General features: G+C 51.0%; 1 protein-coding gene across 1 annotated transcript in view; it reads right to left on the reverse strand.

The window, feature by feature from the left end:
• ANKRD16 (ankyrin repeat domain 16) overlaps positions 1-11,171 on the reverse strand; it is a gene marked incomplete at its 5' end in the record, with an annotated part of 17,358 nt that extends 6,187 nt beyond the window's left edge. Inside the window, 5 exons of the mRNA XM_009872036.1 lie at positions 597-758; positions 2,304-2,412; positions 3,477-3,519; positions 8,556-8,776; positions 10,957-11,171. Of these exons, the coding sequence (XP_009870338.1) occupies positions 597-758; positions 2,304-2,412; positions 3,477-3,519; positions 8,556-8,776; positions 10,957-11,171 (750 nt within the window). The remainder of the gene's footprint in view (positions 1-596; positions 759-2,303; positions 2,413-3,476; positions 3,520-8,555; positions 8,777-10,956) is intronic.
• Positions 11,172-11,176: the final 5 nt, after the last annotated feature.

The raw sequence follows: 11,176 nt of genomic DNA on the forward strand, positions 1-11,176 counted from the left end.
ACAGGTTGCCCAGAGAGGTGGTGGCGGCCCCATCCCTGGAGAAATTCAAGGTCAGGCTTGATGGGGCTCTGAGCAACCTGATCTGGGTAAAGATGTCCCTGCTCACTGCAGGGGGGTTGGACTGGATGACCTTTAAAGGTCACTTCCAACCCAAAGCATTCTATGATTCTATGATCGTGTTTTGGTCTAAAGGCAGCAGACTGGAAGAGTTAACGCTCATCTGAGGTGTGGGTCAAGCCCCAACCTCAGCGTGGCCAACTGCTCCTGCAAGATCCCACTCAGCCCCACGCCAGGCAGGACAGTTTACTGAGCCACAGCACAGCCTGTTTACTGAGCCGCAGCACAGCCTGCGGCACAGGCACAAAAGTGGCGAACAGAGCAACTCGCCACTCTGCAGACAGCTGGACACACTTAATGAGGGTGTAAAAACAATTAAACAGGGTCTGGGGCTGGCTGGGAGCAGATAGACAGGGGCAGAGGACGAGCTAGGAACGTAAACCCTCCATCAGTGGCAAACCAGACTTTTTTAGATGCCTTGCCTGTAGCAAACCGGCTGGCAAAGACTTTGTAGGGGAAGCCTGGGAACAGGAACAAACCTTGGCTGCGTAGTGCAGGGCTGTGAGCTGGAGGGCTGTGACTCTCTCGTTGACATCAACACCCAGCTCGGAAACAAGGAACTGGATGGCTTCATCCTGGGCCGTGACGGCTGCCCGGTGCAGAGGTTGAGCGCCAAGAGCGTCCATGGCTGAAGGACAGGCCTGGAATGGGGAAGGAGGGCAAGGGAAAACAATGAACAGCCTGGTCAAACCTTCAAGGACAATCACCAGCCCAAGCAGAATCGTGTCTGCCTGCCGTGGCCATGGTGACGGCAAGGAACACGTGGGATGTCACTAGCAGGACCAGTGCAGTTGGTAGCACCACGATTTGCAGACCAGAGCCAGCTCTCTGCTGAACTTTTTAAGTGATAAGCAAAATTAGTGCTAAATAGGAAGAACTAAGCCCCCTCTCTCTTCAGCTGATGCACGTGTGATGGGTTTCGACTCCTTGAAGCAGCAAGAAACAACCTATCTCCACTCTTTGTGCTGGTGAAGAAGAACTTAGATGCAGGTAGTGGTACGACCTCATGAGATCTCATCTGTGAGTCTCTAAACACGAACTGCAAAGATGTAAAATTAAGAAGGGTAACGTGCTCATCTTAAAGGATGAGCGCCTTGAAGTCTACTGGGCCCGACTCACGGTTTTATAAAACCTAGAAGGTGGCGATGCTGCCATTAGCATTTCCAGTGCTGCTTCATGGCAGTAAGCCAGGGCACCACAACGAGGAAATTAAATCAAGTATTCCATCTGCGTGGCCTGAAATGCGAGACTGAAGACACAAGCAAAGCGTTTTAACCTATAAGGGCCAGATGAGTGAAGACACGCACACGAACATCTCCTGAAGTCAAGAGGTATCTAAACACTCAAACACAACCTGGGCATCAAACCCTCCTGGCTGAGGCTACCTGTTACGTCTGAGGAAGACCTGAAAAGCGTGCTAACACCTTCCCTGGCCCACTCCATGCCACACTGTGGGGCCTCAGCTGGTCAGTTCAACCTGCCGGTGAGGCACAAATAAATTCACTAGTTTGACCATGCCAGCTTCCTGCCAGGCCAGCCAGGTGCACCAGTTCAGCGCAGCCTGACCCTACCTCCATGAGAATTGGCTGTTAGGTGGGCTCCAACCATCTCCCATCAATTCAGGAGTCAATAAATAATGCAGCAGTCTGGTTCCTGCTGTGCACAATTTGCTCTAAGGACATCCCGGTTACGCCTTGTGTACATCAGAGGAAATCGGAGATTATTGGGAGACAACACAGGAGCAGCAGTTGCCATGAGAGAGGGAGGCCAGAGTCTGAGCTGCTGCCGGCACAGCCTCAGTCATGAGGGCCTCCACCCCGAGTCCTGACCCTCCTGAGCGCTGGTCATGGCTCTGACACAGCTGCCCCTAGAGAGCTGGGCAAGTCCTGTCCCCTCCTGCCACCGCCTCGTGTCCCCATCCCCCTTTGCCAGCTCTGGGGGACATGTCCCTGCACCAGGGTGAGATCTTCATCGTAAGGTGAGTCCTCATGGCCTTAACTTGGCAAAACCTTGCTCATCTCCAGCGAGAATTTGTCTTTTTTTGTTTCTTTGTTTGTTTGTTTTGCAACTGACTTCTTTACAGTTCTGGAATTTGCTCCTTTACAATACGGTGAACGCACGGATTGCCTGTCCTGGCGGTTCTAAGCCAGGTCCTGCGGGAGCGAGGTGAGGCTTTTGGCACCTACCTGGTGTTTAGCCAGGAGCAGCTGGGCGATGTTGACATGCCCGTTCTGGATAGCGTCCATAAAGGGAGTGACTCCACATTTGTCTCTGCTGTCAGGTTTGTACTGGCACCTGGGAGAGGAGACAGAAGCCAGGACAGAGTTGTTAGCGGCTCTAAAATCCTTCACAGCACTAGTTGCTTTGCACTGGTGGGGCAGGAGACTATCAGTGGACACGAGCAGAAATGACAAACATAAAGCTGGTCCGCAGACCTTGTATAAACCTGCCTTCATGCTTTACAGCCCGGGTTATGGTCTGCTGGGGTGTTTCAGGTCAGAGATCTGCTACTCAGGTATGAATGCTGGGGTCTGCACATCATTTATGTTTATTTCCCTTCCCTCTAAACAGAGGATCTCTGAAAGGAGCAAGGCGTGCACAAGCCGAGGGGAAAACAATATCCTTGTGTAACAACGCCGCGTGCCAAATCAAAGCCCACGGGTCTCGCTCAGGTTAAAGCTCCACTGAAATGAGAGAAGGCTGAATTAAAACAGAAAGCCTGGCTCGAATCACAGGGCTACGTTTATGCTGGGCCAAGCATGGACGGCAATTACCAAGGCTGGGACGAGTCGGCTAACGGGAGCTGTGGCTCGCAGCGATGCCTGGGGAAAGCTGCTCAGGCTCTGGCACAGGCAGTGCTGGTTAGGAAGGTAACCGGGTCAGGATGACTGGGCACTGGCTGATTCCAAGCCACTTTGCAGCCGTCTCCTGGGAGCCACAGCCTGAAAATAAAAGCCCAGAGGCTAAGCCCAGCCTAGAGGAGCTGCAGGCTCAGAAGCGAGCTGTCAGAAAACTGTTTTGTTGTTATTGTACGGCCTCAGACAGATCGGAGGCGACGGGAATGAATCAGCACAGAAAAAGAGCCGAGTTATATAACCGAGGCTTATGTCATAGTGAAGTCAGAGCCCACGGGAGCCCATCTGGAGACCATCCTTGTCTCAAAGGCCCCTAACGGGCCGCAAAGAAGCCGGAAGGGATGGACACGGCCTCGGGATCGCATGCAGGGCAGCTGTGCAACCCAGCTTCTCCAACAGCATAAACTCCCTTTTGTGTCCAGGCGGCTGGAGCGAGCCCGGCTGCGGAAGGGAGGTGGGGGAGAGCGAGGAGGCAGAGGCAGCACCGGGAGGAATCCTTCTTACCGCTCCAGGAGCAGCTCCACCACGTCAAAGCAGCCGTGCATCGCTACAGGGGAGAGGAAACGCACAGTTAATTTATGTTTTCATGCCACTGTCAGCCTCCGGTGAAACATGATCAGGTTTCTCACCCTTTTGGCTTATTCATGATGAGGGAAGGCGTTCCAAGAGGCTTTGAATTCAAAGCTTTTGATTTTTTAATATTTTTTTATACAATTAAACCATCGTCCTCAGATCTCAAGCTTTCCCTTCCTATGAAAACACCAGATAAATCAGGGAAAAGGGATGCACATAGGCACCATTTGCCTCTACCTGCAGAGTACATGCGTGAGAGCGTGCATGCAACCAAGCTGGCACAAAGATCTCTTCTTGCAAGTATTTGTTAATCCTCGAAGTGAAATCCGAGAGAATCAAAACGAACACAAAGCAGCGAGCTGGTGAATAGCTGGATGGCATTTCCACCCCATCCCTCAGCCGCTCATCACTCCCATCTCATCATCCTAATGAAGCATCCTCACCCAGACAGCATCTCAGAGGAAAAACAACAACAGCGGGGGAGGATTTGAATATCCTGCATTGAAATATTCTCTTTTTTTTTTTTTAAACACGTCATATTACAGAAATGTAAGGACATCCTTGAGCTAGCTCTTTTTTTTTTTTTTTTAATTTCCTGCAGGTCATTCGGCAAAACAAATTAAACACATTAAAGAAATATCAAACCAAGCCTGGAGCTGCTACGTCAGGCTATTTACTCTTTGCCATGAAAGAAGGGCCCCTGTCAAATGCGTGTTACACCAATAACCTTCAGAAGCAGCTGCACAATAGATGCTCTCTGAAAGCCCAGCGAGGCGTTCCCATCCTCCCAGATCTCGGCTGTTTGCTCCTGCTCCCTGCCCCTTTATCCCCCCTTCACCTAAGCTGACAGAAGCCACACTGCGAGAAGGATTTTCAAAAAGGAGGCTTGAGCTACGTGAAGGAAAAAACACCCCAAGCAACACGATTACATCCTTGAACAGCAGCAGAGACTCAAGAAAGCTGCAGTGCTTAGATCCACTGTTGCACTCCACTTCCTCTAATTACATCTCACCCGCTCTCTCGCCTCAGGCTACGGATACATAAAACAGCAAAGCTGGAGGAATCAACCCGAAAAAAAAAGAGAAAAAAAAAATTTGCATGGGGGGTGGAGAAAATTACCCATCATCTATCCAGGGATAAGTGTGCCAGGAAGCCAGCTGGACTGGTCACGGGTTAATGTGCTCATATCCACACCCTCAGGATGAAAACTCATGGAGACTGAGGTTGGTCTTGACATGATTTGCCCCAGCAGCTACAGGGTTGTCGTCGGTCCCTCACCCGTGTCTCTGCCTCAGGAGCTGTGTCTGTGCGACCGGGCTATGTGGTGGGTGTGCAGCAGCAGCCTCCAGCATCATCCTGGGTGCAAATTATGCCGAGGGCAAAGGTGGTTTAAGCAACTCCAGTCCTTCCTGCTGCCCAGTCGCTCCCGCACCAGCTGCTGCTCCACCAGGGTCAGTAAAATGACCAGAAATCAACCCAAATCATGGTTTGATGGCTTCACCGCAGTGAAAGTCAAACGTGGGAGGCAACACAGAGATGGAGACACCTCTGCAAAGCAGCGAGAACCGAGCGCTGGGTCCCATTGTCACCGTCCATACCCACATGCCAAGTGCTGCAAGGCAGTGAGGAGACTTTAAGCTTAAGGTCAGTCCTCAGCTTGCTCCTGACCCTGTCCTCAGACCCTCAAGCCCCAGATCTCGACCCCACATCCTCGTCTCTGAGGGCAGGGGCCTGCTAGCCCAGACACAAGAGCAGGTAACAGGAGAAGGCGCAAATAAATTAAGGATTAGCCGCTTCTCATTCAGGCAAGCCACTCCTCGCCGCCCAGCCTGAAACATCAAACAACTCCTCAGCTTCGTTCCTAGGTCAAGCACAAGGACTAAGGCGCAGGCAATGCCCCTGGGCTGAGGCTGTCACTGCTGATGAGCCCAGCGTGGTGGAGAGGTGGCTCCTGAGGGTCAGAGAAAAGTAACAGGAATGACAGCCAAGGAGCAACATACCCAGGATATTAATTACAGCACAGCGAGGGGCTCGTCACGATACCTCGAGGTCTTTCCAGAGAGTTGACCCCTATTAAATCCTTTGGGAAATGAGTTTAGGTAGCTGTCGGTTTGAGCGCTGGCTCTTCACGCTCATCTCTCCTGCGGAGACACTGATGAGCCCTGGGACACAGGGTGTAATCGCTGCTGAGGGTCAGGGCACCGGCCCTGAGCCTCTCTAAAACCTCACCCTGTGGCACACTCCTCTTCCTTTCATCGTCCACTCTCACTGCATCTCCGGAGGGCAGAGTTGAGGGGATTTAAGCTCTGGGAAGACCCACGCTTTATCTGCACAGCCTGGCTGCGGGAAATCAGACTTGATACTCTGTAAGAGGCAACAAGATGTGGCAGGACAAGCTTAAATCTGCATTAACGGATTTGGGGGCATTCAATTTATTAAGACTGGGAGGTACACGGTGTGCATCATTCATATATTACAACAAATCGCTCCATCTCGAGTCCAAACGCATCAGAAAGCCAGAAACAAAACCCGAACTGCCTCTGGGTCACCACTCAGCCACCTGTGCTCTCCTCTTCTGCATCACGCCTGGTGATGTCTGAGGTTCTTCAAACCAGTTCCCTCCCCTTTTATGTCCTTTTAAACTCAAGAAAAGGAGCCGAGAAGGGGAACTGGACATGGTGGGCTCCAACCTTAACAACAGTCCCTGCGTATTCCCAGCAGAGACTCTCCTCCCACCTTGCAGAAAGGCACGCTGGACTTCTCACCAGTAGATACCACCTCCTTGAGAGCTACCTGAGAACACCCAAACCTGCGATGCTTCTTCTAGAGGTGCCCTGCTGTAAACTAAACAGAGCCCATTCCGTTCAGTGCTTTTACTTCTCAGCTCAGTCTCTTCTAAGAGGCTGCACTTTCTGAAGTTAACAGCGTGTTTTTGCAGACGGTGGCTGCTACCAGAAGCGATAACACCTGATGTTGACAGTCTGGGATTGGGAAGCAGAAAGGCTCTTGCTGATACTTGCTCCTACAGTGACCAAGGTCACTACTGCTGGATCTCGTGTGCCGTGCTGGGGGTGCCAGGAAGTAAAAGGGGTCGCAAAGAAGTACAAGGTCGCACTTCTGGAGAGGAACGGACAGGACAGGTGACTGATAGGAGTATTCCAATCCATATTCAGTATAAAACTGAGGGATCCCAGGGGTCAGGCTCTCTTCTTCAACAGTCGGTGTTCACGCAGGACTCTGATCTTCTGTGTTTGATCCCAAGTTCCCAAATTCAGCCCCTGTGTCCAGCTTCCCTCTGCCACTGAGCCTGGGGCTGCCCTGGTGCCGTCTGCTCTGGGGATTGCTGTTGGGGTGGGGGCAGTTGAGTTTGATATCGACTCTATATATTTGTCTGTATTTCCTTATTTTCATTATTTCCTTATTCGTACTAATATTGTTTTATTAAAGCTGTTTTTGTTTTCTTTTCCAGTCCACAAGTTTCTCTGCCTTATTCCCTTTCCCCTCACGTTTGGGGAGCAAGAGGGCTTAGAGAGCATCTGTCACAGTGTAGTAACCAGCCCAGCCTGAACCCTCACCAGGAGGTTGTGCCTGGAGAGGCCACAGCTCTTCAGATTCACCATAATGACCTAAGTGACCAAGCATTTGGATAAAAACTGATCATTTCAAGAAATACATCTCTTACAAAAACTGACAACTAGATTATAAACTTCGTCCGTCAAGAGGTAGATCCCAAAAGGTGTCTTTCAGCAGCTCTGCCGCTTTTTTAGGATTTTCAAAATGCCACAATGCGCTTGGAGCTCTGCACATTTTTCAAGTGCAATTCACGGTTTTACACATCCTCAAGGAAAAGTATATTGCAACGTGCCCTAGGCCACCAAAGCTTGGATGTATGTCACAGGGAAGCAGAGATGGAAACCAACACCCTGGTCCGAGGAGGCCAAAGTCAGTGAGTGATCGAAGCCACCACTCCCAAGAGGACAAAACCATGATGCAGCACAAAGCATGCTTTGAGTATGGGCAAAATCCAGTGAAACGGGACTGAGGACCCTCCAACCTCACAAGCTCAGTCTTTGACACAATGATAAGAAATATTAAGCCAAACCCTTGCTGTTTATTTATCCAAAAAGCAACTAAAACAACTGTGTGTCCTGAGGTGAAACTCTGCAGAGATGCTGCAGAGCCCTGGCAGCAGACTGACGTTCAGAGAGGTGAGTTCCTGCTAGTACCTACCACCAGCTTCTTTTCATTTAATTCCATAGAATCGTAGAATCCTTCAGGTTGGAAAAGACCCCTGGGATCACCAAGTCCAACCACTGACCCTACTCTACAGAGCTCACCCCTAAACCATCTCCCCCAATTCCACATCTCAACGGCCTTTAAACACCTCCAGGGGTGGGGACTCAACCCCCTCCCTGGGCAGCCTCTGCCAAGCTCTGACCACTCTTTCCCGGCCCAGCCTGTGCCAAGCTCTGACCACTCTTTCTGGGAAAATATTTTTCCTCCTGCCCAGTGTGACCCTGCCCTGTTGCAGTTTGCAGCCGTTCCCTCTGGTTCTATCGCTCATTACCCGTGAGAAGAGACCAGCCCCAACCTCTCCACAACGTCCTGTCAGGCAGTTGCAGAGAGCGATGAGGGCTCCCCTCAGCCTCCTCTTCTTCAAACTCAACAGCCCCAGCTCCTTCAATCACTCTTCATCAGATTTATCCTCCAGGTCCTTCCCCAGCTCCGTTGGCCTCCTCTGCGCTCGCTCAAGATCTCTCTTGGACGGAGGTGCCCAAAACTGGACACAACACTCAAGCTGAGGCCTCACCAGTGCTGAGCACAGGGGGACAATCCCCTCCCTATTTCACTGATTTAACTGCTTCCCTGTGTTTTTGTATCAAGATAGGTCATGCTTTGCTTCTCCGAACAAAACACGAACTGCAGCAGCAACCCCTTCCTGGTCTCCGTTGCCGCCACAGCCCCCTCGTCTCTTCTAACCCATCTTGCGGTAACGGGACCCTCTTTTACCTGCTGTGTGCAGAGGCGTCCTCTTGATTGTACTCTCTGTATCCCAGCTGTCTGGGGACACATCGAGCAGGTACCGCAGGACGTGGGGATGACCCTCCCGGCTCGCGATGTGGAAGCAGTTCCAGCCATCCTTATTCTTCAGCAGCGGGTTGGCTCCATGCTCCACGAGAGCTTTGATCACCTCCAGGTTCTGTCGGGTGCAAGCCATCATCAGGGGGGTCCTGGAAGAAAAATGAAGCCAACATAATAATGAGAAAGACAGAGCCTGATGGCTTTTGTTCTTATGTCTGAGCTTGAACATGATTCTATGATTGTAAAGTTATCCACAGAACCAACTGGCCTGTCTAATAAAACACAGTAGCTCAGTGCCAGCCACATGGAGCTACCCAGAGGGAAAAATTGACGTGCTAACACCACCACGAGGTCGTAAGAAACGTTTGCTGGCTATGGGCAAAGACTTTCTCCAAGCCCAAGGCTAATTTCATTGCCTTGCCCAGGTTCTGATGCTTTGACCAAGGCTCACCGCGGGCTGTGCACGGTCCTGTGAGATTTTACAGCTCTGCTGTTTTCATGCAGGTAATAAAGGGTCTGGATTTTTGGGGAACTGCCAAGACAGAGCTGTTAACATCAGTGTTTCTTACCCCAGGTGGGCAGAAAACCACGGATGACTCCGCACCTCTGGGCAGTAGAGCACGAGAGTCTCAGCAGACTCCACTCTGCAACATTTCTGATTTTTCCCAGTTGGCCTGAGAATGAAGCTTTTCATGGGTTTTGTCCTGTTTCCCATGTCTGGGAACAACCTTTGACATTTGAAAAATACTCCAGCAGTAAGGACAGGAGTGCTGAAAAGAGAGATAAAATCTCCAGCAACAGAGATGTCTCAGAAGAGATTAGCCTGCTGCAGACGATGGGTAGAGCCCAGCCTGGAGCTCTGCGTTTCCTGCAGCTCCGTTTCTCAGATCAGTGTGTATTTTCAGTGCAAATCAGACTTTGACCTGGGACACGTGCTTTTAGCGAGCGTGTAGCTCCCTGGTTTTAATCCGCAGACGGAAAGAAACTGCAAGCCTCTCACAGAAAACCAGGATCTCATGCGCTTACGAGATCTCTGCCTCCTCCTGCTCCCCCTGATGTCAGCGCGACGCTGGCACAACCTCCCATGACTTGGATGCTGCCCGGGTATTTATGTTCGTTCAGCCACAAAACGATGTCCCCAGGACTTAAATTTGTGGGCTGGGAAGAATCTTGGTGGGTTTTTTTCAAAGTGGTACGCAGAAATTTCCCTTCCCGAGAAGGGAATTTGACATGAGTGAAGTCTGCTGCTCATTTGTGCATTACACTTTATTTTTTATTCTCAGCTCTCATTCCTTCATTGTTTCCTTACGAGTGAACCTCAAAAATCCTGAAGGAACCAGTTGTTTCTTGCGTTGCTGCAGCTGTTGCTACTAGGTCAGTAGTCAATCTGACCTAAGAGGCTCTGTTTGCTGGAGGAAAACAGGAGTAAAATTTACTTTTTATCTTATTTCAGTTTCTGAGGACCAGAACAAGAAAAAGAAAAGTGATTCAGTATCAGTGATTCCCACCAACCAGGGGAAGAACTAATAGCTGCAGATGAAAACTTTAAAACAGGATCTGCTAATGAAGCAGTAATTTATAACTGGTACGGTAAACGTGGAAATCTGGGCTGGAATTTAGACGAAAAAGCCAACTGTATCCTGGGCTGCATCCCAAGAAGCGTGGCGAGAAGATCGAGGTTGGTGATTCTGCCCCTCTGCTTCGCTCTGGTGAGAACCCACCTGCAGTTCTGTGCCCAGCTCTGGGGTCCTCAGCTTAGGAAGGACGTGGACCTGTTTGAGCGGGTCCAGAGGAGGCCACGAAGACGATCAGGGGGCTGAAGCACCTTCCCTGCAAGGACGGGCTGAGCGAGTTGGGGCTGTTCAGCCTGGAGAAGAGAAGGCTCCTAAAGGGGAGACCTTACAGTGGCCTTCTAGTGCTTAAAAGAGGCTTATAAGATGAGGACAGACTTTTTAATACAGCTTATTGTGATAGGACAGCGAGGGACGGTTTTAAACTGAAGAGGGCAGATTCAGACTGGATGTAAGGAAAAAATATTTTATGATGCGGGTGGTGAAACACTTGCACAGGTTGCCCAGAGAGGTAGTAGAAGCCTCGTCCCTAGAAACATCCCAGATCAGGCTGGACAGGGCTCTGAGCAACCTGATCTGGGTAAAGATGTCCCTGCTCACTGCAGGGGGGTTGCACTAGGTGACCTTAAAAGGTCCCTTCCAGCCCCACACCTTCTGATTCCACTTCTAAATGACAGATCCTGCGTCACATCCCCACCTTCTGCATCCAAACCCCTTTCCGATCTCGCTCCGACGGGCAAAGCAAGCCACTGACCTACCAGTCTGCCTTTTTCAGACAGTCCACGCTCGCGCCTCTCCCCAGGAGGTAGGAGACGCAGTCCTCGTGGCCCATGGAGGCCGCTTCGTGGAGGGGTCTCTTGTAGTCGCTGTTGAACACCTCGACGTCCATCCCCAGCGCCTCAACCAGGTAGGCAAGGACGTGGCGGTGCCCGTATCGGGCAGCGTGGTGGAGGAGCGTGTCCCCCGAGCGCCCGGAGC

This window comes from Apaloderma vittatum, unplaced genomic scaffold (genome assembly GCF_000703405.1).
Source record: "Apaloderma vittatum isolate BGI_N311 unplaced genomic scaffold, ASM70340v1 scaffold6966, whole genome shotgun sequence".
In the NCBI taxonomy this organism is placed as follows: domain Eukaryota; kingdom Metazoa; phylum Chordata; class Aves; order Trogoniformes; family Trogonidae; genus Apaloderma; species Apaloderma vittatum.